General features: G+C 51.4%; 1 protein-coding gene across 1 annotated transcript; it reads right to left on the reverse strand.

Annotated features, from left to right (window-relative positions):
* On the reverse strand, positions 1 to 27,131 carry LOC144490074 (voltage-dependent calcium channel gamma-2 subunit). The gene is made up of 3 exons (XM_078207883.1): positions 27,086 to 27,131; positions 20,253 to 20,393; positions 1 to 533 (listed from the first exon to the last, which is right to left on the reverse strand). Exons 1-3 carry the CDS (start codon positions 27,129 to 27,131, stop codon positions 1 to 3), a joined length of 720 nt encoding a protein of 239 aa, XP_078064009.1.

Consider the following 27,131-nt stretch of genomic DNA (forward strand, 5'->3'; position numbering starts at 1 on the left):
CTATACAGGGGTTGTTCTCCGATTGGCTGTGTTGGTGTGTAAGGAATCCTTAAGATCTTTCTGAATGCAGTTGTGAACCTGGAGGAAGTTATGGTCGCGCTCAGAGTTGTAGGTGGCAGTTGAGGTGGTTGTCTTCAGGGGGTCCCTGGTGAGGGTGTACATGGAAATCTCAGTCGAGGGCAGCGTGTTGAAGCCTTTGAGCCCGACAGGCGAGGCGTCTCTGGAGTGCGAGGGTTCCGTGGAGCGGGAACTCGATCTGCTGCGCCGCCGGTAACGATACCGGTAGCTGGGGATCCGAGTGATGGCAGAGGACTGCAGGTAATCTGTGGATCTGGCCCCCGCCCGTATCTGTTTGTGTCTATCAATGAACATGTGGACAGCTAGTACTCCCACCATCTCGGCAATGATAAAGGAGAGTGCCCCAAAGTAAAAAGACCATCCGTAGGAATAACTGTTCTTTTTTGAGTCGCTCTTTGCTGGGTCACCCGCGTTGGCGGATATATACACGATAATCCCAATGATGTTACTTAAACCTGGAGTGAGACAGGAAAATAATAAAGACAAATCACCCACGTTCAGAAGGGAGGAACATTGAGGGGGGGGGGGAGGGGGGGCGGTGGGGGGGGGGGGTGGAATCCATGGCGACGGCGAAAGACTGGGACTCATTGGAAAGCTCTTTCAGAAAAGGGCAAGCACGGCCCCAAAGGGCCAAATGGCCCATTCAGGAAGCGCAGCGGAGAACGTGCCCCCCCCCCCCGTCTACGTCAATGGGGACAAAATAGAAATGGAACTCCCAGCTAAGTTCATAGAAATCATAGAAACCCTACAGTACAGAAAGAGGCCATTCGGCCCATCGAGTCTGCACCGACCACAATCCCACCCAGGCTCTACCCCCATATCCCCATTCTCCATTCCCATTTCTCGCACACATTTCGACTGGCCTTGCCCTCATAAGTGCTGGTGGCCTCAAACAGAACATCCTCGCGTTCATTCGCAGTCAGTCACACGCACCCCTCCCCGCAGCCCCCCCCCCACCCCCAACCCACCGCGCCCCCCACCCCCCCCCAAACCCATCGCCCCCCCCCCCACCCTCCCCGCCCCCACCCCCGCTTTCTCCCTCAGGAACCTTCGGTATCCACTTACGTTCTGGCCTCCTGAGCACCTCTGCCCTCCCCGCATCACCCCCACTGTATCGTGAGCAGTTAAGCAAACAACAATAATCTCTCCCTCAATGTCAACAAAACGAAGGAGATTGTCATCGACTTCAGGAAGCGTAAAAGAGAACATGCTCCTGTCGACATCAACGGGGACGAAGTAGAAAGGGTCGAGAGCTCCAAGGTTTTAGGTGTGCAGATCACCAACAATCTATCCCGGTCCCCCCATGCCGACTATAGTTAAAAAAGCCCATCAACGCCTCGACTTTCTCAGAAGACTAAGGAAATTTGGCATGTCCGCTAGACTCTCACCAACCTTTACAGATGCACCATAGAAAGCATTCTTTCTGGTTGTATCACAGCTTGGTATGGCTCCTGCTCTGCCCAAGACCGCAAGAAACTACAAAAGGTCGTGAATGTAGCCCAATCCATCACGCAAACCAGCCTCCCATCCATTGACTCTGTCTCCACTTCCCGCCGCCTCGGCAAAGCAGCCAGCATAATAAAGGACCCCACGCACCCCGGACATTCTCTCTTCCACCTTCTTCCATCGGGAAAAAGATACAAAAATCTGAGGTCACGTACCAACCGACTCAAGACCAGCTTCTTCCCTGCTGCTGTCAGAATGGACCTACCTCGCATTAAGTTGGTCTTTCTCTGCACCCTAGCTATGACTGTAACACTACATTCTGCACTCTCTCCTTTCCTTCTCTATGAACGGTATGCTTTGTCTGTGTAGCGCGCAGGAAACAATACTTTTCACTGTATGTTAATACGTGTGACAATAATAAATCAAATCAAATCAAAATCAGAATGATTCTAAGGCTGGAATCGTACGGCGATTCGTGCCGGAGGGTTCTCCACTCCCGCTGCAGTGAACGGGGGTTTAGCTGGATGTCAAACTCTCCATCCTCGCCTGCAGCGGAAGCGGGGCGCGAATGGCCGGTAAGATCACACCCTAGGGATTTGCTTTGGCTGCGCCCAAGCTGAAGGGGAGAGGATGGGGGTCAATGTTTCCTTCACCCCGTTGCCTTCTCGGTGACCTCTCTCCAGCCCTGCGCCAGAGTACCAGTACAACTTCCCGAAACTCCTGCTGCAGGACTGAGGGAGGGAGTGCTGCACTGTCTGAGGTGCTGTCTTTCGGGTGAGACGTTAGATTTGAGACCCTGTCTGTCCTCCCAGGCTCTCACAGTCACGACTTTGAAGAAGACGGGGTGGTGGGGGGTGTCAGGGGGAGTGGGGGGGGGGGGGGGGCTCTCCTCATTGTCCCAGCTAATATTGCTCATTCAATGCATGCCTAAAATCAGAATATCTGGTCATCATCACATTGCTGCCTTTGGAATCTCGCTGTGCACGAATTGCCTGCTCCCTTTCATAGAAACATAGGAACTAGAAGCAGAAGGAGGCCATTCGGTCCATCGAGTCTGCACAATCCCACCCAGGCCTTTCCCCATAACCTCATGTATTTACCCTGCTAATCCCCCTGATACTAAGGGGCAGTTTAGCACGGCCAATCCACCTAACCTGCACATCTTTGGAGTCTACATGTGACTCCACACCCATAACAATGTGATTGACTCTTAACTGCGTTTTAAAATAGAAACATAGAAACTAGAAGCAGGAGGAGGCCATTCGGCCCTTCGAGCCTGCTCCGCCATTCATTTTGATCATGGCTGATCATCGAATTCAATATCCTGATCCCCCCTTTCCCCCCCATATCCCTCGATCCCTTTAGCCCCAAGAGCTATATCTAATTTCTTCTTGAAATCGCACAATGTTTTGGCCTCAACTACTTTCTGTGAGAGTGAATTCCACACATTCACCACCCTCTGGGTGAAGAAATTTCTCCTCACCTCAGTCCTAAAAGGTTTATCCCTTATCCTCAAACTGTGACCCCTAATTCTGGACTCCCCCCACTATTGGGAACATTCTTTCTGAATCTACCCTGTCTAAACCTGTTAGAATTTTATAAGTTTCTATGAGATCTCCTCTCACTCTTCTAAACTCCAGTGAACATAATCCTAAACAACTTAGTCTCTCCTCATATGACAAGCCTGCCATCCCAGGGATCAGCCTGGTAAACCTTCGTTGTACTCCCTCCATAGCAAGGACATCCTTCCTCAGATAAGGACACCAAAACTGCACACAATACTCCAGGTGTGGCCTCACCAACATCCTTTCCTACATTACAGCAGCAACTACACTTCAAGCAGTACCTTCAATGGCTGGGAAATTCTTTGGGAAGTCCGGGGTGGGGGGAAGGGGGATTAAAGGCACTGAAGAACTGCAGGTTTTTCTCCCTGTCTGCCTCTACATCTTCAACACTCAGTCTTTAGTTCAGTTTTTGCATTGGATAGTGAAAGTTAATCTCAGAGATGTGCGTGTGTTAAAGGTGGAGTAGTATTCCATCTGCAGCCCTGCGCTCTGTACATGCCAGCCGGAGAGGGGATAAAACATTGGCACTCCCAGAGACCCCCCTAAATAGCACCCGAGAACCCCCCATAATACACCCTATAACTACTGACTCCTAGTCACTCTGTAAAACCTGACACATTCCCCAAGGACTCCCTGCAAATACTGACACACTCCCCAGGGATCCCCCACTGTAAATACTGACACACTCCCCAGGGACCCCCCCTGTAAATACTGACACACTCCCCAGGGACCTCCCCTGTAAATACTAACACACTCCCCAAGGACCCCCTGTAAATACTGCCACACTCCCCAGGGACCCCCCACTGTAAATACTGACACACTCCTCAGGGACCCCCACTGTAAATACTGACACACTCCCCAGGGACCTCCCCTGTAAATACTAACACACTCCCCAAGGACCCCCTGTAAATACTGCCACACTCCCCAGGGACCCCCCACTGTAAATACTGACACACTCCCCAGGGACCTCCCCTGTAAATACTGACACACTCCCCAGGGACCCCCCACTGTAAATACTAACACACTCCCCAAGGACCTCCCCTGTAAATACTGACACACTCCCCAGGGACCTCCCCTGTAAATACTGACACACTCCCCAGGGACCTTCCCTGTAAATACTGTCCCACTCCCCAGGGACCCCCCACTGTAAATACTAACACACTCTCCAAGGACCTCCCCTGTAAATACTGACACACTCCACAGGGACCTCCCCTGTAAATACTGATACACTCCCCAGGGACCGTCCCTGTAAATACTGACACACTCCCCAGGGACCCCCTGTAAATACTGCCACACTCCCCAGGGACCCCCTGTAATTACCGACACACTCCCCGGGGACCTCCTGTAAATACTGACACACTCCCCAGGGACCCCCTGTAAATACTGCCACTCTCCCCGGGGACCCCCTGTAAACACTGACTCACTCACTGGGGGCCCTCTGTAAATACTGACACATTCCCCAGGGACCCCCCTGTAAATATTGACACTCTCCCCGGGGACCCCCTGTAAATACTGCCACACTCCCCGAGGACCCCATGTAAATACTGACACATACCCACAGACCCCCTGTAAATACTGACTTACTCCCCAGGAAGCCCCCTGTAAATGCTGGCACATTCCCCGGGAACCCCCTATAAATACTGACACATTCCCCGGGGATCCCCTGTAAATACTGACACACTCCCCGCGGACTCCCTGTAAATACTGACACACTCCCCGGGGACCCCCTGTGAATACAGACACACTCCCCGGGAACGCCCGTGTAAATACTGACACACTCCCCGGGGACCCCCTGTAAATACTGACACTCCCCGGGACCCCCCTGTAAATACTGACACACTCCCTGGGGACCCCCTGTAAATACTGACACACTCCCCGGGGACCCCCTGTAAATACTGACACACTCCCCAGGGACCCCCTGTAAATACTGACACACTCCCCGGGGACCCCCTGTAAATGCTGACACTCCCCGGGGACCCCCTGTAAATACTTACACACTCCTCAGGGACCCCCTGTAAATACTGACACACTCCCCCCGTGGACCTCCCTGTAAATACTGACACACTCCCTGGGGACCCAGGTAAATACTGACACACTCCCCGGGGACCCCCTGTAAATGCTGACGCTCTCCCCGGGGACCCCCTGTAAATACTGACACACTCCCCGGGGGCCCAGGTAAATACTGACACACTCCCCGGGGGGCCCCTGTAAAAGCTGACGCTCTCCCCAGGGGGCCCCTGTAAATACTGACACACTCCCCGGCGACCCCTTGTAAATACTGACACATTCCCCCCCGAGGGTCCCCTGAAAATACTGACACACTCCCCGGAGACTCCCCTGTAAATACTGACACACTCCCCGGGGACCCCCTGTAAATACTGACACACTCCCCGGAGACTCCCCTGTAAATACTGACACACTCCCCAGGGACCCCCTGTAAATACTGACACACTCCCCGGGGACCCCCTGTAAATACAGACACACTCCCCGGGGACCCCCTGTAAATACTGACACACTCCCCAGGGACCCCCCTGTAAATACTGACACACTCCCCGGGGACCCTCTGTAAATACGGACACATTCCCCCGGGACCCCCCTGTAAATACTGACACTCTCCCCGGGGACCCCCTGTAAATACTGACACACTCCCCGAGGACCCCCTGTAAATACTGACACATACCCAGGGACCCCCTGTAAATACTGACTTACTCCACAGGAACCCCCCTGTAAATACTGACACATTCTCCGGGGACCCCCTATAAATACTGACACACTCCCCGAGGACCCCCTATAAATACTGACACACTCCCCGGGGACCCTCTGTAAATACGGACACATTCCCCCGGGACCCCCCTGTAAATACTGACACATTCTCCGGGGACCCCCTATAAATACTGACACACTCCCCGAGGACCCCCTGTAAATACTGACACATACCCAGGGACCCCCTGTAAATACTGACACATTCTCCGGGGACCCCCTATAAATACTGACACACTGCCCGGAGACTCCCCTGTAAATACTGACACATACCCAGGGACCCCCTGTAAATACTGACACATTCTCCGGGGACCCCCTATAAATACTGACACACTCCCCGGAGACTCCCCTGTAAATACTGACATACTGCCCCCGGGGACAGTTTGTAAATTACTCGCGACAACTGAAGAGGCGGATTAAATAAATTCTGCTTCAGAAGTGAATAATGAAACATTCTGTTCGGATAAATACTGTCAGATTTGGGATCTCACTCTATCTATCACCGCTCCCCATCCACCTGTGTCATGTTTATATGTGAGTAACACTCGCAGCAATGAGAGAGATGGACTGAATCTCGCTGCTTCACACCTGCTTTCACTCTGGGAGCCAATATATTTACTTCCGAATTTAATTACCTCGCGTGGTCTGTGTAGATAGGAGCCGATTGTTCATTGGTGCGCCTGACACTCGGATTCTCCAGCCGTTCACGCTGGCGGGATTCACCAGTCCCGCCGACAGCCCACCCTCGTCCGCGGGATTCCCGCCAGTATGGGGTGAATTCCACATCGACAGCGGCGGGACTGGAGAATCCCGCCACGAGCAAACAACGCGCCACCTCCCACTGGCGGGAAACACGCAGCTGTGAGGCCGGGGAATCCCACCCAGAACGTCAGATGTACGTCCCAACTGGACACCGATTTCGACGGAGCGGAATTCTTCCCAAAGGCCCTGCCAACATTCTGAGCCTGCGTCTAGCTGAGCGAGACCTCCTGCTTGTTATCGCATTGCTGTCTGCGTGAGTTTGCAACTGGCTGCCACCCTGCCTCCATTTCCAGTGATTTGATTGGCTGCAAGGCATTTTTAGACACCCCGAGATCGCGGGGTGACAGAGCCAATCGCGGGTCAGCAAGAGGCCATTCAGCCATTGAGTCTATGTTGGTTCTGTGATGAGGAATCCAAAGAACAAAGAAAATTACAGCACAGGAACAGGCCCTTCGGCCCTCCAAGCCTGTACCAACCATGCTCCCCATTTGAACTAAAACCCTCTATCCTTCCGGGGACCATATCCCTCTATTCCCATCCTATTCATGTATTTGTCAAGATGCCCCTTAAAAGTCACAACTGTATCCGCTTCCACTACCTCCCCCGGCAGCGAGTTCCAGGCACCCACCACCCTCTGTGTAAAAAACCTGCCTTTAAACCTTGCCCTTCGCACCTTAAACCTATGCCCCTGAGTAATTGACTCTTCCACCCTGGGAAAAAGCTTCTGACTATCCACTCTGTCCATGCCCCTCATAATCTTGTAGACTTCTATCAGGTCACCCCTCAACCTCCGTCGTTCCAGTGAGAACAAACCAAGTTTCTCCAACCTCTCCTCACAGCTGATGCCCTCTATACCAGGCAACATCCTGGTAAATCTTTTCTGTACCCTCTCCAAAGCCTCCACATCCTTCTGGTAGTGTGGCGACCAGAATTGAACACTATATTCCAAGTGCGGCCTAACTAAGGTTCTATAAAGCGGCAACATGACTTGCCAATTTTTAAACTCAGTGCCCCAGTCAATGAAGGAATCCAGTCGCTCCTATCCCCTTGCTCAGTCCCTGTGACCCCAGGAGTTAATTTCTCTCAGAAACCTGTCTCATTTTCTCCTGAAATCTCTGACTGTCTCTGCTTTCACTTTCCTCGTGGGCAACAATTTCCGGGTCACTCACTGCATTGTAACAGTAAAGTTTATTTATTAGTCACAAGTAAGGCTTACATTAACACTGCAATGAAGTTACTGTGAAAATCCCCTAGTCGCCACACTCCAGCGCCTGTTCAGGTACTCTGAGGGAGAATTTAGCATGGCCAATGCACCCTAACCAGCACGTCTTTTGGACTGTGGGAGGAAACCGGAGCACCCGGAGGAACCCCACGCAGACACGGGGAGAACATGCAAACTCCACACAGACAGTGACGCAAGCCGGGAATTGAACCCGGGTCCCTGGCGCTGTGAGGCAGCAGTGCTAACCACCGTGCCACCCTAATAAAGTGCTTCCTCACACCCTCCTCACACATCTTGTCTAAAACCTTAAATCTGTCTCCCTTAAGCCTTATTCCATCAGCTGCTGGGGACAGCTTTTCTTTGTCCAACATATTTAAAGCCGTCCTCATTTTGTACACCTCGATCAAACCTCCTCTCAAATCTCCTTTGCCGCAGGAATGTGAGTGACACGGTGGTTAGCGCTGCAGCCTCACAGCGCCAGGAACCCAATTGCGGCCACGGGTCACTGTCTGCCTTCAGCCCGCTCCGTCATGCGATAAGACCATGGCTGGTCTGTGGACTACCTCCATGTACATCAGAAAAAGCAAGGGCTCCAACACTGATCCCCGGGGAACACCATTTTCAACTCATCTCCAGTCTGAGAAATGCCTAGCCTCTGTTTCCTATCTCTTAGCCAACTTCTAATCCATGCTCAGAAAATGCTGGAAAACCTCAACAGGTCTGACAGCATCTGTGAAGAGAGAATCGAGCCAATGTTTCAAGTCTGGATGACGCTTCGCTAACCAATCTGCCATGGTTCCGATTTGCCAAGTTTGCCTCGTCACTGATTGACTTAAGTTCCCCAACATTTTGCGATAATTTCTTTGTTTTTAAATGGGTGGAACAGTGACACGGTGGTTAGCACTGCTGCCTCACAGCGCCAGGGACCCGGGTTCCATTCCATGTCACCCCTGCACAATAAAAATGTCTATCTCTGACTTAAACCTCACAATTGAACCAGCATCTGCCACCTTTTGAGGAAGAGAGTTCCAAGCCTCCCCCGCTCTCTGCGTGTAGAAATGTTTTCTAACATCTTCCCTGAATGGCTTGGCCCTAATCTTTAGATTTTGGCCCCTGGTTCCAGACCCTTTTACTCGTGGAATCCATCTTATCCTTCCCCACCCTGTCCTTCCCTGTAAATATCCCATCAAGGGCGACGATGGCCTAGTGGTATTATCGCTAGACTATTAATCCAGAAACTCAGCTAATGTTCTGGGGACCTGGGTTCGAATCCCGCCACGGCAGATGGTGGAATTTGAATTCATTAAAAAATATCTGGAATTAAGAATCTACTGATGACCATGAAACCATTGTCGATTGTCGGAAAAACCCATCTGGTTCACTAATGATCCCTTTCGGGAAGGAAATCTGCCATCCTTACCCGGTCTGGCCTACATGTGACTCCAGAGCCACAGCAATGTGGTTGACTCTCAACTGCCCTCCAAGGGGCAACTAGGGATGGGCAATAAATGCTGGCCCAACCAGCGACACCCACGTCCCACGAATGAATAAAAGCAAAATCACTCCTCAACCTTCTGACTTTGAGAAAGTAAAGGCCTAATTTGTCTAATCTCTCCTCTTAACCTAACCCCTGAAGTCCAGGCATCATTCCTATAAGCCTGTGTTGAACTCCCTCCAAGGCCAAACCATCCTTCACAAGATGTGGTGCCCTTACCCGCTCACGGTACTCCTAGAAAGCAAATGCCAGCAAAATGTGGCAGCAAGTCTTCAATAAGCACAATCGGTGATCAATGTAAATGCCACTGCCCCCTGCCCCCTCCCCCAGGTATACCACCTCAATAAGTCCATTAAATAACACCAAACACACTCAAACTCCATGCCCCCAGACACGCTGGTAAATACATTAGAGAACATCTACAAAATGCAAAATCCACCCACAGTATACCAGCAAAACTCCCCCAGTACAGTTCTGGTCACCCAATTAGAGAAAGGATGTTACTAAACTAGAAAGAGTGCAGAAAAGATTTACTAGGATGCTATTGGGACTTGATGGTTTGAGTTATAAGGAGAGGCTGGATAGACTGGGACTTTTTTCTCTGGAGCGTAGAAGGCTGAGGGGTGATCTTATCGAGGTCTATAAAATAATGAGGGGCACAGATCAGCTAGATAGTCAACATCTTTTCCCAAAGGTAGGGGAGTCAAAAACTAGAGGGCATAGGTTTAGGGTGAGAGGGGGGAGATACAAAAGGGTCCAGAGGGGCAATTTTTTCAGACAGAGGGTGGTGAGTGTCTGGAACAAGCTGCCAGAGGTAGTAGTAGAGGCGGGTACAATTTTGTCTTTTTAAAAGCATTTAGACAGTTACATGGATAAGATCGGGCCAAAGGCGGGCAATTGGGACTAACTTAGTGGGTTAAAAAAAAGGGTGGCATGGACAAGTTGGGCCGAAGGGCCTGTTTCCATGCTGTAAACCTCTATGACTCTAATCGCATCAAGCTCATTTAAATGTGAGTGTGAAACTATAAGGTAATGGACCCATCACAGCAACAAGGTGAAAATACCAAACTAGCATCACCTACTCTGAAGAAGCTGAAAAAATGCAGTAATCACCGGAATCCAAATGTAGATAAAACAAATCGATCCCTTTGGGACTCCTTCCTTTTCCAGTCCTGACAGAATATTAGCGGATATTTGCTGGCTATAGGTGCTGCTTGAATATTCCCCAGTGGTTGGAGATATTTCATCCCTGCGATGTAGCAACATCCCCCCCAAGGTGACAGTTATAAATGGGCAGCATTGTAGTTACTGAGAAAGGAAAATTCTACCAGCATCTCGAGCCTGTTCTGCCTCTTTATTCAGGTTAACATCTTACCCGCTCCTATCTCAGTAACCTCCTCCAGCCCCACGGCCTGTTCTGCTGTTTGGCTAGATGTTGGCTGAGCTGATTCCTGCCTTTGGTTCACAAACTATCCATCAGCACGGTGGCACAGTGGTTAGCACAGCGCCAGGGACCCGGGTTCAAATCCGGCCTTTGGTGACTATGTGGAGTCTGCACGTTCTCCCCGTGTCTGCGTGGGTTTCCTCCGGGTGCTCGGGTTTCCTCCCACAGTCCGAAAGACGTGCTGGTTAGGGTGCATTGGCCATGCTAAATTCTTCCTAACTGTACCCAAATAGGTGCTGGAGTGTGGCAACTAGGGGATTTTCACAGTAACTTCATTGCAGTGTTAATGCAAGCCTACTTGTGACAATAATAAATAAACTTTAAACAAAGGTCTGCCCCTTCTGGTCGTTCGCTCCCCACCCTGGCCTCTGCACCAAAAACTCAAAACCCTCTCTCCCCTTCCCCCCTCGGCCCTCACCTCCCGTCCCCACCATCAGACACAAGAATCCCTGCACTTAGCCCGTCCTGGAGTACAGGACGAATACTTGTCGCCCTAGTCCTGGCCAGACCTGGTTAATCTGCGTTGCAATCCTCCGCAAACAATGTCTGAGAGATGGTGCCCAGAATGGAACACAGATCATCCAAATGGACCAAGGCTGTGTGTAACTGCAGCATCAGAATCATAGAATCCCTACAGTACAGAAGGAGGCCATTCGGCCCATCGAGTCTGTACCGACCGCAACCCTACCCAGGACCTATCCTGTAACCCCACACATTTACCCTGCTAATCGCCCTAACACTAAGGGGCAATTTAGCATGGCCAATGCACCTAACCTGCACATCTTTGGACAGTGGGAGGAAACCGGAGCACCCGGAGGAAACCCACGCAGACACGGGCAGAACATGCAAACTCCACACAGACAGTGATCCGAAGTCGGAATCGAACCTGGGTCCCTGGCGCTGTGAGGAAGCAGTGCTAACCCACTGTGCCGCCTTGCCCCCTTTGTATTCCAGTGCTAATAAAGAACAAAGAAGAACAAAGAACAGTACAGCACAGGAAACAGGCCCTTCGGCCCTCCAAGCCTGTGCCGCTCCTTGGTCCAACTAGACCAATCGTTTGTATCCCTCCATTCCCAGGCTGCTCATGTGACTATCCAGGTAAGTCTTAAACGATGCCAGCGTGCCTGCCTCCACCACCCTACTTGGCAGCGCATTCCAGGCCCCCACCACCCTCTGTGTAAAAAAAAAACGTCCCTCTGATATCTGAGTTATACTTCGCCCCTCTCAGCTTGAGCCCGTGACCCCTCGTGATCGTCACCTCCGACCTGGGAAAAAGCTTCCCACTGTTCACCCTATCTATACCCTTCATAATCTTGTACACCTCTATTAGATCTCCCCTCATTCTCCGTCTTTCCAGGGAGAACAACCCCAGTCTACCCAATCTCTCCTCATAGCTAAGACCCTCCATACCAGGCAACATCCTGATAAACCTTCTCTGCCCTCTCTCTAACGCCTTCATTTTTGTCCATTTTTGTTATCTCTTGTCATTTGATTAAAATTATTCTGATTATTAATCCTCAGAATTTCCCTTTCTTATTTCTCCGAATCTGAAAATAGACCCTGGACTCCATAACAGTGGGGCTTCCTAAAGCCCTGAGTCATGAGTGAGTGAAGGGTAATGAAAGGACACAGCAATTCATTGGGGTGAGAACACAGGGGACACGCGGCAATGTGCCCACATGTTTTGATTTAATTTGATTTGAGTTATTATTTATTATTGTCACATGTATTAGCATACAGTGAAAAGTATTGTTTTTTGCGCGCTATACAGACAAAGCACGGTGGTGGCACAGTGGTTGTGGTCGCACAGTGGCACATTGCGCCAGGGACCTGGGATCGATTCCAGCTTTGGGTCACTGTCTGTTATGGAGTTTGTAAATTCTCCCCATGTCTGTGTGGGTTTCCTCCGGGTGCTCCGGTTTCCTCCCACAGTCCAAAGATGTGTGGGTTAGGTTGATTGGCTAAATTGCCCCTTAGTGTCAAGGGGACTAGCTAAGGTAAATGCATGGGGTTATGGGGATAGGGCCTGGGTGGGATAGTGGTCGGTGCAGACTCGATGGGTCGAATGGCCTCCTTTTGCACTGTAGGGATTCTATGATTCATAGAGTACATAGGGGAGAAGGAATGGAGAGGATGCAGAATGTAGTGTTACAGTCATAGCTAGGGTATAGAGAAAGATCAACTTAATGCAAGGTAAGTCCATTCAAAAGTCTGACAGCAGCAGGGAAGAAGCTGTTCTTGAGTCGGTTGGTACGTGGCCTCAGACTTTTGTATCTTTTGCCCAACAGAAGATGGTGGAAGAGGGAATGTCCGGGGTGCGTGGGGTCCTTGACTATGCTGGATACGTGTGTTAGACACACACTATTTGAGGTATTTCCTTGAATTTTCCAAATAAAACAAAACACGGTGGCACAGTGGTTAGCACTGCTGCCTCACAGCGCCAGGGACCCAGGTTCGATTCCAGCCTCGGGTCACTTTCTGTGCAGAGTCTGCACGTTCTCCCCGTGTCTGCGTGGGTTTCCTCCGGGTGCTCCGGTTTCTTCCCACACTCCAAAGATGTGTGGGATAGGTGGATTGGCCATGCTAAATTGCCCCTTAGTGTCAGGGGGACTAGCTAGGGTAAATGCATGGGGCTATCAGGGTAGGGCCTGGGTGGGATTGGGGTTGGTGCAGACTCGATGGGCCGAATGGCCTCCTTCTGCACTGTGGGGATTCTATGATTCTATGAAAATCACTAACTCCCCCGGATCGACTCACACAGGGTCACAGGCCAACCAGCAACATTAACTAGTATCTAGGTAGCACCTTTATGGTGGTAAATCATTGAATCGTACAACCCCCACAGTCCAGAAGGAGGCCATTCGGCCCATCAAGTCTGTACCGACCACAATTTGCACCCAGGCCCTATTCCCGTAACCCCCTCACATTTCCCATAGCCAATCCACCTAACCTACATATCTTTGGACACTAAGGGGCAATTTAGCATGGCCAATCCACCTTTCTGGTAACATTCATCTTGTTATTTGCCTTACAAGCGTGGGTGGAACTTTTCTTATTATTCATTATTCATTTCGTGGGCCATGGGCGTCTCTGGTTGGCCGGTATTTATTGCCCATCCCTAGTTGCCCCTTGGAGTGCAGTTGAGAGTCAACCACATTGCTGTGGCTCTGGAGTCACATGTAGGCCAGACCGGGTAAGGACGGCAGATTTCCTTCCCTAAAGGTAACCAGATGGGTTTTCTGACAATCGACAATGGTTTCATGGTCATCAGTAGATTCTTAATTCCAGATATTTTTTAATTGAATTCAAATTCCACTATCTCACTATCGTGGCGGGATTTGAACCCGGAACATTAGCTGAGTTTCTGGATTGATAGTCTAGTGATAATACCACTCGGCCAAGGCCAATACCACCCTTCATGAATGGAGTACCTGGGTATACGGACACATTCCTTAAACTAAATTGTTTTATTGTTCAACATCGCCTCCCAAACTTGTGACCTGCGCCACCGAGAAGGACAAGAGCGGCGGCCGCAGGGGGACACTGTCAACTCCAAGTGCCCGATCCTGATTGGAGCTCACATTGGTCATTCCTTCATCACCTCGGCTTCGGAATCCTGGAACTGAGCGGGATGTGGGCGTGGCGTTGCCACGGGGGCCGCAGCGCTCAATAAGGACACTCGCCACCACCTTCCCAAGGGGCAACTAGGAGTGGGGGAGGGTAATAAACACTAGGCCTGCCAGGGGTTGGGGTGGGGGGGGGGGAGGGGGGAGGGGGTAATAAACACTAGGCCTGCCAGGGGTTGGGGTGGGGGGGGGGGGGAGGGGGTAATAAACACTAGGCCTGCCTGCAATGCCCACAATCCGAGAATAATTTTTCTAAAAAAAAACTCCATTCCTCATCATAAATAAAAGATCATGGAATCCTTACAGTGCAGAAGGAGGCCATTCAGCCCATCGAGTCTGCACTGACCACAATCCCACCCAGGCCCTATCTCCATAGCCCCATGCATTTACCCTAGCTAGTCCCCCTGACACTAATGGACAATTTAGCACGGCCAATCCACCTAACCTCTTTGGAGTGTGGGAGGAAATCGGAGCACCCGGAGGAAACCCACGCAGACACGGGGAGAATGTGCAGACTCCACACAGACAGTGGCCCGAGGCTGGAATCGAACCCGGGTCCCTGGCGCTGTGAGGGCCTGGCCAATCCACCTAACCAACACACCTTTGGAGCCTACAAGTGATTCGAGGCCCATTGCAATGTGGTTGACTCTTAACGGCCTTAACATAGAAGCAACATAGAAACTAGAAGCAGGAGTAGGCCATTCGGCCCTTCGAGCCTGCTCCACCATTCATTTTGATCATGGCTGATCATCGAATTCAATATCCTGATTCCCCCCCTTCCCCCCATATCCCTCGATCCCTTTAGCCCCAAGAGCTATATCTAATTTCTTCTTGAAATCACACAATGTTTTGGCCTCAACTACTTTCTGTGGGAGTGAATTCCACACATTCACCACCCTCTGGGTGAAGAAACTTCTCCTCACCTCAGTCCTCAAAGGTTTACCCCTTATCCTCAAACTGTGACCGAGGAAGCCACTCGGGGTAATTGGCGATGGGTAGTGCTTGCTGGCCTAGCCAGCAGTGCCCACATCCTGTGAATGAGTGACACAGAAAACCTCGTAAGTAGTCTCACAACACCAGGTTAAAGTCCAACAGGTTTATTTGGTAGCACAAGCCACTAGCTTTCGGAGCGCTGCTCCTTCATCAGGTGAGTGGGAGTTGTGTTCACAAACAGGGCATATAAAGACACAAACTCAATTTACAAAATAATGGTTGGAATGCGAGTCTTTACAGGTGGAATCAAGTCTTAAAGGTACAGACAGTGTGAGTGGAGGGAGGGTTAAGCACAGGTTGAAGAGATGTGTATTGTCTCCAGAGAGATGTATATTGTCTCCTAGAAATCATAGAAACCCTACAGTACAGAAAGAGGCCATTCGGCCCATCGAGTCTGCACCGACCACAATCCCACCCAAGCCCTACCCCCATATCCCTGCATATTTACCCACTAATCCCTCCAACCTACGCATCTCAGGACACTAAGGGCAATTTTTAGCATGGCCAATCAACCTAACCCGCACATCTTTGGACTATGGGAGGAAACCGGAGCACCCGGAGAAAACCCACGCAGACGTGGGGAGAATGTGCAAACTCCACACAGACAGTGACCCAAGCCGGGAATCGAACCCAGGTCCCTGGAGCTGTGAAGCAGCAGTGCTAACCACTGTGCTACCGTGTGGCCCCAGTCTCCTGGCTGGAGACAATACACGTCTCTTAAACCTGTGCTTAACGCTCTCTCCACTCACTTTGTCTGTACCTTTAAGACTTGATTACCTGTAAAGACTCGCATTCCAACCATTATTAAGGGCGGCACGGTAGCACAGTGGTTAGCACTGCTGCTTCACAGCTCCAGGGTCCCGGGTTCGATTCCCGGCTCGGGTCACTGTCTGTGTGGAGTTTGCACATTCTCCTCGTGTCTGCGTGGGTTTCCTCCGGGTGCTCCGGTTTCCTCCCACAGTCCAAAGATGTGCCGGTTAGGTTGATTGGCCAGGTTAAAAATTGCCCCTTAGAGTCCTGAGATGCGTAGGTTAGAGGGATTAGTGGGTAAATATGTGGGGGTAGGGCCTGGGTGGGATTGTGGTCGGTGCAGACTCGATGGGCCGAATGGCCTCCTTCTGCACTGTAGGGTTTCTATGATTTCTATTCTATGATTATTTTGTAAATTGAGTTTGTGTCTTTATATGCCCTGTTTGTGAACACAGCTCCCACTCCACCTGATGAAGGAGCAGCGCTCCGAAAGCTCGTGCTACCAAATAAACCTGTTGGACTTTAACCTGGTGTTGTGAGACTTCTTACTGTGTTTACCCCAGTCCAACACTGGCATCTCCACATCACAGTAAACCTCCACAAGGCTCTCTCTCCGTGCCAGGTGCTGACTGTGAGTTCACCTCTCATTTTTCATTCAGCTGCACTGACACGTTCTATTATCCTGTAATTATTTCACTAATAGTTCAGCATTGAATAATAAAGAGCAGGGGGGAGCGGGTAGCGAGGGGGAACTTGGCGAGATTTATGATGGTTGCAAAAACCTTAATATTCAAGGAAGACTCTGCCTTTTGCTACCTGCTAACTAATTCCTCCTCACAGACTGACAGGCACCGTCAGTCTATCCAACGTGTTGGTTAATTGAAGCTTTGATGAACCTATTATCTCATATTCAGATCATCACACTGTCACACTGAGTGGCCCCGAATCCACATCCCATCACATCCAGACACCAACACAACACATCACCTTATTCACACATCTCCTTTTCTGAGGAAGGATGTTCTTGCTCTCGAGGGAGTGCAGCGAAGGTTTACCAGGCTGATTCCGGGGATGGCGGGACTGATGTATGAGGAGAGGTTGACTGGGCTAGGATTGTTTTCACTGGAGTTCAGACGAATGAGGGGGGGGATCTCATAGAGACTTATAAAATTCTAACAGGACTGGACAGGGTAGATGCAGGGAGGATGTTCCCGATGGTGGGGGTGTCCAGAACCAGGGGTCACAGTCTGAGGAGCGGCGGGGGCAGGGGGCAGGGGGGGTGGGGGAGGGGGGGGGGGGGTCAGTCTGACTCTGGGATGGGGCGGATGGAAATTTCCAAAAGAATTTCCAAAAGTGAGAACTTCAATCCTTCCATGACACTCACACTCACACACACACACTCACACACACTCACACACACACACACTCACACACACACACACTCACACACACACACACACACTCTCACACACACACACACACACACACACACACTCACTCACACACACACACTCTCACACACACACACACACACACTCACACACACTCACACACACACACACACTCACACACACACACACACACACACACTCACTCACACACACACACACACTCTCACACACACACTCACACACTCTCACACACACACTCACACACACACACACTCACACTCACACACACTCTCACACACACTCTCACACACACTCTCACACACTCTCACACACACACTCACACACACACTCACACACACACTCACACACACACACACTCACACACACACACTCACACACACACACACACTCACACACACACACTCACACTCACACACACACACACACACACACTCACACTCACACACACACTCTCACACACACACTCACACACACTCTCACACACACACTCACACACACACTCACACACACACTCACACACTCACACACACACACACTCACACACACACTCACACACACACACACACTCACACTCTCACACACACACTCACACACACACTCTCACACACACACTCTCACACACACTCACACTCACACACACACACACACACACTCTCACACACACACTCACACACACACACACTCTCACACACACACTCTCACACACACACTCACACACACACACGCACTCTCTCACACACACACACGCACTCTCTCACACACACACTCACACACACTCACACACACGGATGCGTGCACGCACACACAGACACGCTCACATCTGCATGCACATGCAGAAACACGGACACACAGATACACATACATGCATACACAAACATGCATACACTCACACACAAACACACACACAGATGCACGCACATGCAGAAACACACACATACACACAAACACCACAGGCACAAACACACATGTCCACAAAGACACGCACACACACCCACATGCACAAACATGCACCCACACACGTGCAAGTTATTGGGATGTTGAATAAATTTACACATCAGAAACTTGAAACCACAGTTTTATCTTTCTCTCCATTCCTATTCCCCTTACCCCCCAACCACCCCCTCCTGCCCCAGCCCATCCCCTCCTCCCCCAGCCCATCCCCTCCTCCCCCAACCCACCCCCTCCTCCCCCAGCCCACCCCCTCCTCCCTCCCCAACCCACCCCTGCCTCCCCCAACCCACCCCCTCCCCCCTCAGCCACCCCCTCCTGCCCCAGCCCATCCCCTCCCCCAACCCACCCCCTCCTCCTCCAGCCGACCCCCTCCTCCTCCAGCCCACTCCCTCCTCCCCTAGCCCAACCCCTCCTCCCCCAGCCACCACCCCCTCCTTCCCCAGCCCACCCCCTCCTCCCCTCCAGCTCACCCCCTCCTCCCCCAGCCCACCCCCTCCTCCCCCAGCCCACCCCCTCCTCCCCTCCAGCCCACCCCATCCACCCCCAACCCACCCCCTCCTCCCCCCAGCCCACCCCCGCCACCCCCAACCCACCCCCTCCACCCCCAACCCACCCCTCCTCCCCCAACCCACCCCTTCCTCCCCTAGCTCACCCCCTCCTCCCCCGGCCCACCCCCACCTCCCCCAACCCACCCCCTCCTCCCCCCAGCTCACCCACTCCTCTCCCAGCCCATCATCTCCTCCCCCAACCCACCCCCTCCCCCCCAGCCCACCCCCTCCCCCCCAGCCCACTCCCTCCTCCCCTAGCCCACCCCCTCCTCCCCAGCCCACCCCCTCCTCCCCCAGCCCAACCCCTCCTCCCCCAGCCCACCCCCTCCTCCCCCCAACCCACCCCCTCCTCCCCCAGCTCACCCCCTCCTCCCCCAACCAACCCCCTCCTCCCCCAACCCACCCCCTCCTCCCCCAGCCCACCCCCTCCTCCCCCAGCCCACCCCCTCCTCCCACCAGCCCACCCCCTCCTCCCACCAGCCCAGCCCCTCCTCCCCCCAACCCACCCCCTCCTCCCCCAGCTCACCCACTCCTCCCCCAACCCACCCCCTCCTCCCCCAACCCACCCCCTCCTCCCCCAGCTCACCCCCTCCTCCCCCAGCTCACCCCCTCCTCCCCCAACCCACCCCCTCCTCCCCCAGCTCACCCCCTCCTCCCCTCCAGCCCATCCCCTCCTCCCCCAACCCACCCCTCCTCCCCCCAACCCACCCCCTCCTCCCCCAGCTCACCCCCTCCTCCCCCAACCCACCCCCTCCTCCCCCAACCCACCCCCTCCTCCCCCAGCTCTCCCCCTCCTCCCACCAGCCCATCCCCTCCTCCCCCAACCCACCCCCTCCTCCCCCCAGCCCACCCCTTCCTCTCCCAGCCCACCCCTTCATCCCCCCAAGCCCACCCACTCCTTCCCCCCAGCCCACCCCACCCCCTCCTCCCCCCCGAGCCCACCCCACCCCCTCCTCCCCCCCCCGAGCCCACCCCACCCCCTCCTCCCCCCCCCGAGCCCACCCCACCCCCTCCTCCCCCCCCCGAGCCCACCCCACCCCCTCCTCCCCCCCCGAGCCCACCCCACCCACTCCTTCCCCCCCGAGCCCACCCCACCCCCTCCTCCCCCCCGAGCCCACCCCCTCCTGTCTCATTTCAAACCTGGTCATAAAGGGAAGAGGAACAGGGCAGACGGACACAAAATGAGTGAAGTTCTCTCACCTGCAGATACGAAGAAGATTCCGGCACTGAGAATGATGTTGTGTCGAGTTTTGTAGAACTCACTGGCCGCGATGCAGAGACCACCCATAAAGAGCAGGATCACACTGAGGATAGGGAAGATACTGGAGGCTCGAACAGCACCTGGGATGTGAAAGGAAGGGATTGAATCGGGGCCAAGACAGAGCGAGAGAGAGAGAGAGAGAGAGAATGAAAAACGGAAAGATAAAGGAGAAATAAAGAAATATGAGATAATTTATTTTCCTTTTACAATCCCAGGTGCACTGCTTCAATCCGAGATTGCCTTGAAACATAAGATTATATTAAACAGGTTACAACTCAGTATAGGGAATGATACCCTAGAATCCTTACGGTGCAGAAGGAGACCATTTGGCCCATCGAGTCTGCACCAACTCTATGACAGGCCCACCCCTTGCCTTATACCCATAACCCCACACGTTTATCCTCCTAATCCTCTGAACATACACATCTTTGGACACTAAGAAGCAATTTATCATGGTCAATCCACCTAACCCGCACATCTTTGGACACTAAGGGGCAATTTAGCATGGCCAATCCTCCTAACCCGCACATCTTTGGACACTAAGGGGCAATTTAGCACAGCCAATGCACCTAACCTGCACATCATTGGACATTGAGGGGCAATTTAGCATGGCCAATCCTCCTAACCCGCACATCTTTGGACACTAAGGGGCAATTTAGCATGGCCAATCCTCCTAACCCGCACATCTTTGGACACTAAGGGGCAATTTAGCATGGTCAATCCACCTAACCTGCACATCATTGGACATTGAGGGGCAATTTAGCATAGCCAATCCACCTAACCTGCACATCATTGGACATTGAGGGGCAATTTAGCATGGCCAATCCTCCTAACCCGCACATCTTTGGACACTAAGGGGCAATTTAGCATGGTCAATCCACCTAACCTGCACATCATTGGACATTGAGGGGCAATTTAGCATGGCCAATCCACCTAACCTTTGGACTGTGGGAGGAAACCGGAGCACCCGGAGGAAACCCACGCAGACACAGGGAGAAAGTGCAAACACCACACAGACAGTGCCCCAAGCCGGGAATCGAACCTGTGAGGCAGCACTGCTCACCTTGCTTTTTTGTACAATAATGCTTAACTATTCCCCGGATCTTGCTGCCAGCCTATCATAACTGCCTCTTGTTTCATCTCAGTAGATTTTTCAGGTCAGATGAAATTTGGTTACAACAATAACCTGGGCTCCGCCCCTGAATGGAAAGTCCTGGCACCGGGGGTATCAGAGAGGGCTGGGTATTCCATCCTCAAAGCCAGAGTGCAGAGTGGACAGGAGAAGCCCTTAATACATTTCCCCGCTTAGACCAAAAACCCAACTCAGGTTCAAATCAAATCCAATTCCCACAAAAGACACATACCACATCAGGCGGCACCGTGGCACAGTGGGCGGCACCGTGGCACAGTGGGTTAGCACTGCTGCCTCACAGCGCCAGGGACCCGAGTTCAATTCCCGGCTTGGGTCACTGTCTGCATGAAGCTTGCACATTCTTCCCGTGTCTGCGTGGGTTTCCTCCGGGTGCTCCGGGTTTCCTCCCACACTCCAAAGATGAGCAGGGTAGGTGGATTGGCCGTGCTAAATTGCCCCTTAGTGTCAAAGATGTACAGGTTAGTTGGATTGTCCATGTTAAATTGTCTCTTAGTGTCCAGAAATGTGTAGGTTAGGTGGATTGGCCATGGTGAATTGCCCCTTAGTGTCCAAAGATGTGCAGGTTAGGTGAATTGTCCGTGCTAAATTGCCCCTTAGTGTCCAAAGATGTGTAGGTTAGGTGGATTGGCCATGCTAAATTGCCCCTTAGTGTCCAAAATTGTGACGGTTAGGTGGATTGGCCATGTTAAATTGCCCCTTAGTCTCCAAAGATGTGCAGGTTAGGTGAATTGGCCATGCTAACTTGCCAGTTAGTGTCGCAAGATATGCAGGTTAGGTGGATTGGCCATGCTAAATTGCCCCTTAGTGTCCAAAGATATGCAGGTTAGGTGGATTGGCCATGCTAAATTGCCACTTAGTGTCGAAAGATGTGGAGGTTAGGTGGATTGGCCATGCTAAATTGCCCCTTCGTGTCCAAAGATGTATCAGTTAGTTGGATTGGCCATGCTAAGTTGCCCCTTAGTGTCTAAAGATGTGCAGGTTAGGTGGATTGGCCATGCTAAATTGCCAGTTAGTGTCCAAAGATGTGTAGGTTAGGTGGATTGGCCATGCTAAATTGCCCTTTAGTGGCAGGGGGATTAGCAGGGTAAATATGTGTGGTTGTGGGGGTAGGGCCTGGGTGGGATTGTGGTCGGTGTAGGCTCAATGAGGCAAATGGCCTCCTTCTGCACTGTAGGGATTCTATGATTCAAACGCCCAGGATCAAATTAAGCTTTCAAGGCTTTGTTCGAAAGGCTTTTTCTCGGGTAAGGATATCAAGGGATGTGGAGTAAAGATGGAAATTGGGATTTAGATGCAGGTTGTCACTCACCCAAATGAGTGACTAGTCCCCTCGTCTCCAGGGACTGAAGACAGTGCAGTGTGTGCAACCCTGAAGAATAATCATCGGGGCTTTTATAAGGATGGAATTTCTTTGTAACATTTTAAATATAAAAATATTGAAATGACAAGGAGTGGGCAGGCTGACAGCATCTGATTGGATAATCAGTCTGGTTGCTTTCCCATTGATGTACAGATGAGTTCTGAAGGACAGTCATTCCGAAACCAACATTAGAAATTCCTCTCTCCACTCGCACTGTCAGACCTGCTGAGTTTTTCCAGCATTTCCTGTTTTTATTTCAGATTTCCAGCATAGAACAAAGAACAAAGAACAATACAGCACAGGAACAGGCCCTTCGGCCCTCCAAGCCCGCGCCGCTCCCCGGTCCAGGATTGAATCCTGAATCCAGGATCCCCGCCCAATTTTCCAGCCTATCTACATCCTAATATCCTATCCACCGAGCTGTCCCTCACAGCTACGATGCTTTGTTCATCACAACCTATTAACTCACCCCCACCCCCCCATTCCAGACCATGTGATCTCCAGGGAGAGGCGAAAACCCAGAGTGAAAACCCCAGGGCCAATATGGGGAAAAAAAAATCTGGGAAATTCCTCTCCGACCCCCTGTGGCGATCGAAACGAGTCCAGGAGATCACACTGGCCCTGATCAGAAAATGCTTCCCAACCCTATTCATTTCCACTTCTGCTTTACGAACACCATCTGAATTCCCTGCCCCCGAGACAGGTTCCCAACTATCCGCAGTCTCGCTCTGTGCTGGCACCAGCAAGATGATCATAGAATGAAGCCTTGAAACGAGAAACAAAGAACAATTAGCCCGCGCCACTCCCTGGTCCAAACTAGACCACTCTTTTGTATCCCTCCATTCCCACTCCGTTCATATAGCTGTCTAGATAAGTCTTAAACGTTCCCAGTGTGTCCGCCTCCACCACCTTGCCCGGCAACACATTCCAGGCCCCCACGACCCTCTGTGTAAAATATGTCCTTCTGATATCTGTGTTAAACCTCCCCCCCTTCACCTTGAACCTATGACCCCTCGTGAACGTCACCACCGGCCCGGGGAAAAGCTTCCCACCGTTCACCCTATCTATGCCTTTCATAATTTTATACACCTCTATTAAGTCTCCCCTCATCCTCCGTCTTTCCAAGGAGAACAACCCCAGTTTCCCAATCTCTCCTCATAACCAAGCCCCTCCATACCAGGCAACATCCTGGTAAACCTCCTCTGTACTCTCTCCAAAGCCTCCACGTCCTTCTGGTAGTGTGGCGACCAGAACTGGACGCAGTATTCCAAATGCGGCCGAACCAACGTTCTATACATCTGCAACATCAGACCCCCACTTTTATACTCTATGCCCCGTCCTATAAAGGCAAGCATGCCATATGCCTTCTTCACCACCTTCTCCACCTGTGACGTCACCTTCAAAGATCTGTGGACTTGCACACCCAGGTCCCTCTGCGTCTCTACACCCTTTATGGTTCTTCCATTTATCGTGTAGCTCCTCCCTACATTATTCCCACCAAAATGCATCACTTCGCATTTATCAGGATTGAACTCCATCTGCCATTTCTTTGCCCAAATTTCCAGCCTATCTATATCCATCTGTAGCCTCTGACAATGTTCCTCACTATCTGCAAGTCCTGCCAGTTTTGTGTCGTCCGCAAACTTACTGATCACCCCAGTTACTCCTTCTTCCAGATCATTTATATAAATCACAAAAAGCAGAGGTCCCAATACAGAGCCCTGCGGTACACCACTAGTCACAGGCCTCCAGCCGGAAAAAGACCCTTCCACTACCACCCTCTGTCTTCTATGACCAAGCCAGTTCTCCACCCATCTAGCCACCTCCCCCTTTATCCCATGAGATCCAACCTTTTTCACTAGCCTACCATGAGGGACTTTGTCAAACGCTTTACTAAAGTCCATATAGACAACATCCACGGCCCTTCCTTCGTCAACCATTTTGGTCACTTCTTCAAAAAACACCACCAGGTTAGTGAGGCATGACCTCCCTCTCACAAAACCATGCTGACTATCGTTAATGAGTTTATTCCTTTCTAAATGCGCATACATCCTATCTCTAAGAATCTTCTCCAACAACTTCCCCACCACGGACGTCAAGCTCACCGGCCTATAATTACCCGGGTTATCCTTCCTACCCTTCTTAAATAACGGGACCACATTGGCTATCCTCCAATCCTCTGGGACCTCACCTGCGTCCAGTGACGAGACAAAGATTTGCGTCAGAGGCCCAACGATTTCACCTCTCGTCTCCCTGAGCAGCCTTGGATAGATTCCATCAGGCATCCACAGTATTTTGCTTTTATTACTTTGCAAGGTTGATTTTATTTATTTATTGGTGTCACAAGTAAGGCTTACATTAACACTGCAATGAAGTTACTGTGAAAATCCCCCAGTCGCCACACTCCGGCGCCTGTTCGGGTAACACTGAGGGAGAATTTAGCACGGCCAATCCACCCTAACCAGCACGTCTTTTTGGAGTGTGGGAGGAAACAGGAGCACCCGGAGGAAACCCACGCAGACACGGGGAGAAGGTGCAGACTCTGCACAGTGAGTCAATCTGAGAATCGAACCCGGGTCCCTGGCGCTGTGAGGCAGCAGTGCTAACCACCGTGCCACTGTGGGGTCAAGTCATTTTGATTTGATTTGATTTATTATTGTCACATGTATTAACATACAGTGAAAAGTATTGTTTCTTGCGCACTATACAGACAAAGCATACCGTTCATAGGGAAGGAAAGGAGAGAGTGCAGAATGTAGTGTTACAGTCATAGCTAGGGTGCAGAGAAAGATCAACTTAATGCGAGGTAGGTCCATTCAATAGTCTGGCAGCAGCAGGGAAGAAGCTGTTCTTGAGTCGGTTGGTACGTGTCCTCAGACCTTTGCACATTTCTCCTGAAGGGTTATTTCCCGAAGGGTTTCATGAAGTCATGTGATGAAAGCTCCAGGAAAACAGTCAATCACATCTGGCTATTATCCAATGGGTTAACCAATCACCTTACTCCAGGATGTAGTTTGGAGTACTAACAGGTTGCGTTATTCCATAGAAAAGTCAGGGCTGTTGGCTTTGAGCAGAACCCATGTACGGGTTCTTTGTATTATGACACGAGGCTCCATTGCCTCTGAAGTTGAGAGTCAATGCCATCAATGTGGCTGACGCTCTGAGCCTCTGGTGGTTAATGTACCAACATCTCTGCCCTCGTGCCGTCACTGCAATCCTCATAGGCAGCTTGGTCTTTTTTTTTGACTCAGCGAGATGTCATCACTTCATCATAGAATATCATAGAAATATCATAGAAACCCTACAGTGCAGAAGGAGGCCATTCGGCCCATCGAGTCTGCACCGACCACAATCCCACCCAGGCCCTACCCCCACATATTTTACCCGCTAATCCCTCTAACCTACATATCCCAGGACTCTAAGGGGCAATTTTTAACCTGGCCAATCAACCTAACCCGCACATCTTTGGACTGTGGGAGGAAACCAGAGCACCCGGAGGAAACCCACGCAGACACGAGGAGAATGTGCAAACTCCACACAGACAGTGACCCGAGCCGGGAATCGAACCCAGGACCCTGGAGCTGTGAAGCAGCAGTGCTAACCACTGTGCTACCGTGCCGCCCCACTTGGAACTCATCCCGCTGAAAAACTGACGCAAGCAATGTCAACAGTAAATTTCAGAGGAGAGTTGGACAGATGCCTGAAGGGGAAAATGGTTGTAGGACCAATGGGGGGAATGAACAGGAGGAGGTGCGACTAACTGGAAAGCTGTTCCAAAGAGCTAGCACACATGATGATGGGCCAAATAGCCTCCTGGTGTGTTGTACAAATCAACAGTGTTTGAGTCACATGATTGGGTTACAAATTGGGCAGCTATGCCTTGGTTCAAAATTCCATCCTGATGTGCTGTCGGCCAGGGACAGTTGCCAAATGTTGGGTCACAATGAATTCTTTGTTGTAAAATGGCCCAGGACAAATAAACAGCAACGATTGGCCTACAGACAGCCAGACTCATTAGTAGTAATTGGCCCAAAATGATTCCTTGTGGTCTGTGTTGTAACCGAAGCTCCTTGATCGTGGCTCAAAACTCAATCATTGCCATCTATTATTCAATCGAGTTGAGGGTTTTTTTTCTCCTCGCCCAGTTCCAGGAGTGGACCAGCTTTGACTAGATTATGCGCAACTTCATCATGAGGAACCTTCTATACAGAGGAATGGGAGGAGGCCATTCAGCCCCTCAAGCATGCTCCCCCTCTCACTTTGGATCATCTGTATCACAACCGCCTTTCCCAGTCCTTTCTCCAT

This window comes from Mustelus asterias, unplaced genomic scaffold (genome assembly GCF_964213995.1).
Source record: "Mustelus asterias unplaced genomic scaffold, sMusAst1.hap1.1 HAP1_SCAFFOLD_2844, whole genome shotgun sequence".
Lineage (NCBI taxonomy): Eukaryota > Metazoa > Chordata > Chondrichthyes > Carcharhiniformes > Triakidae > Mustelus > Mustelus asterias.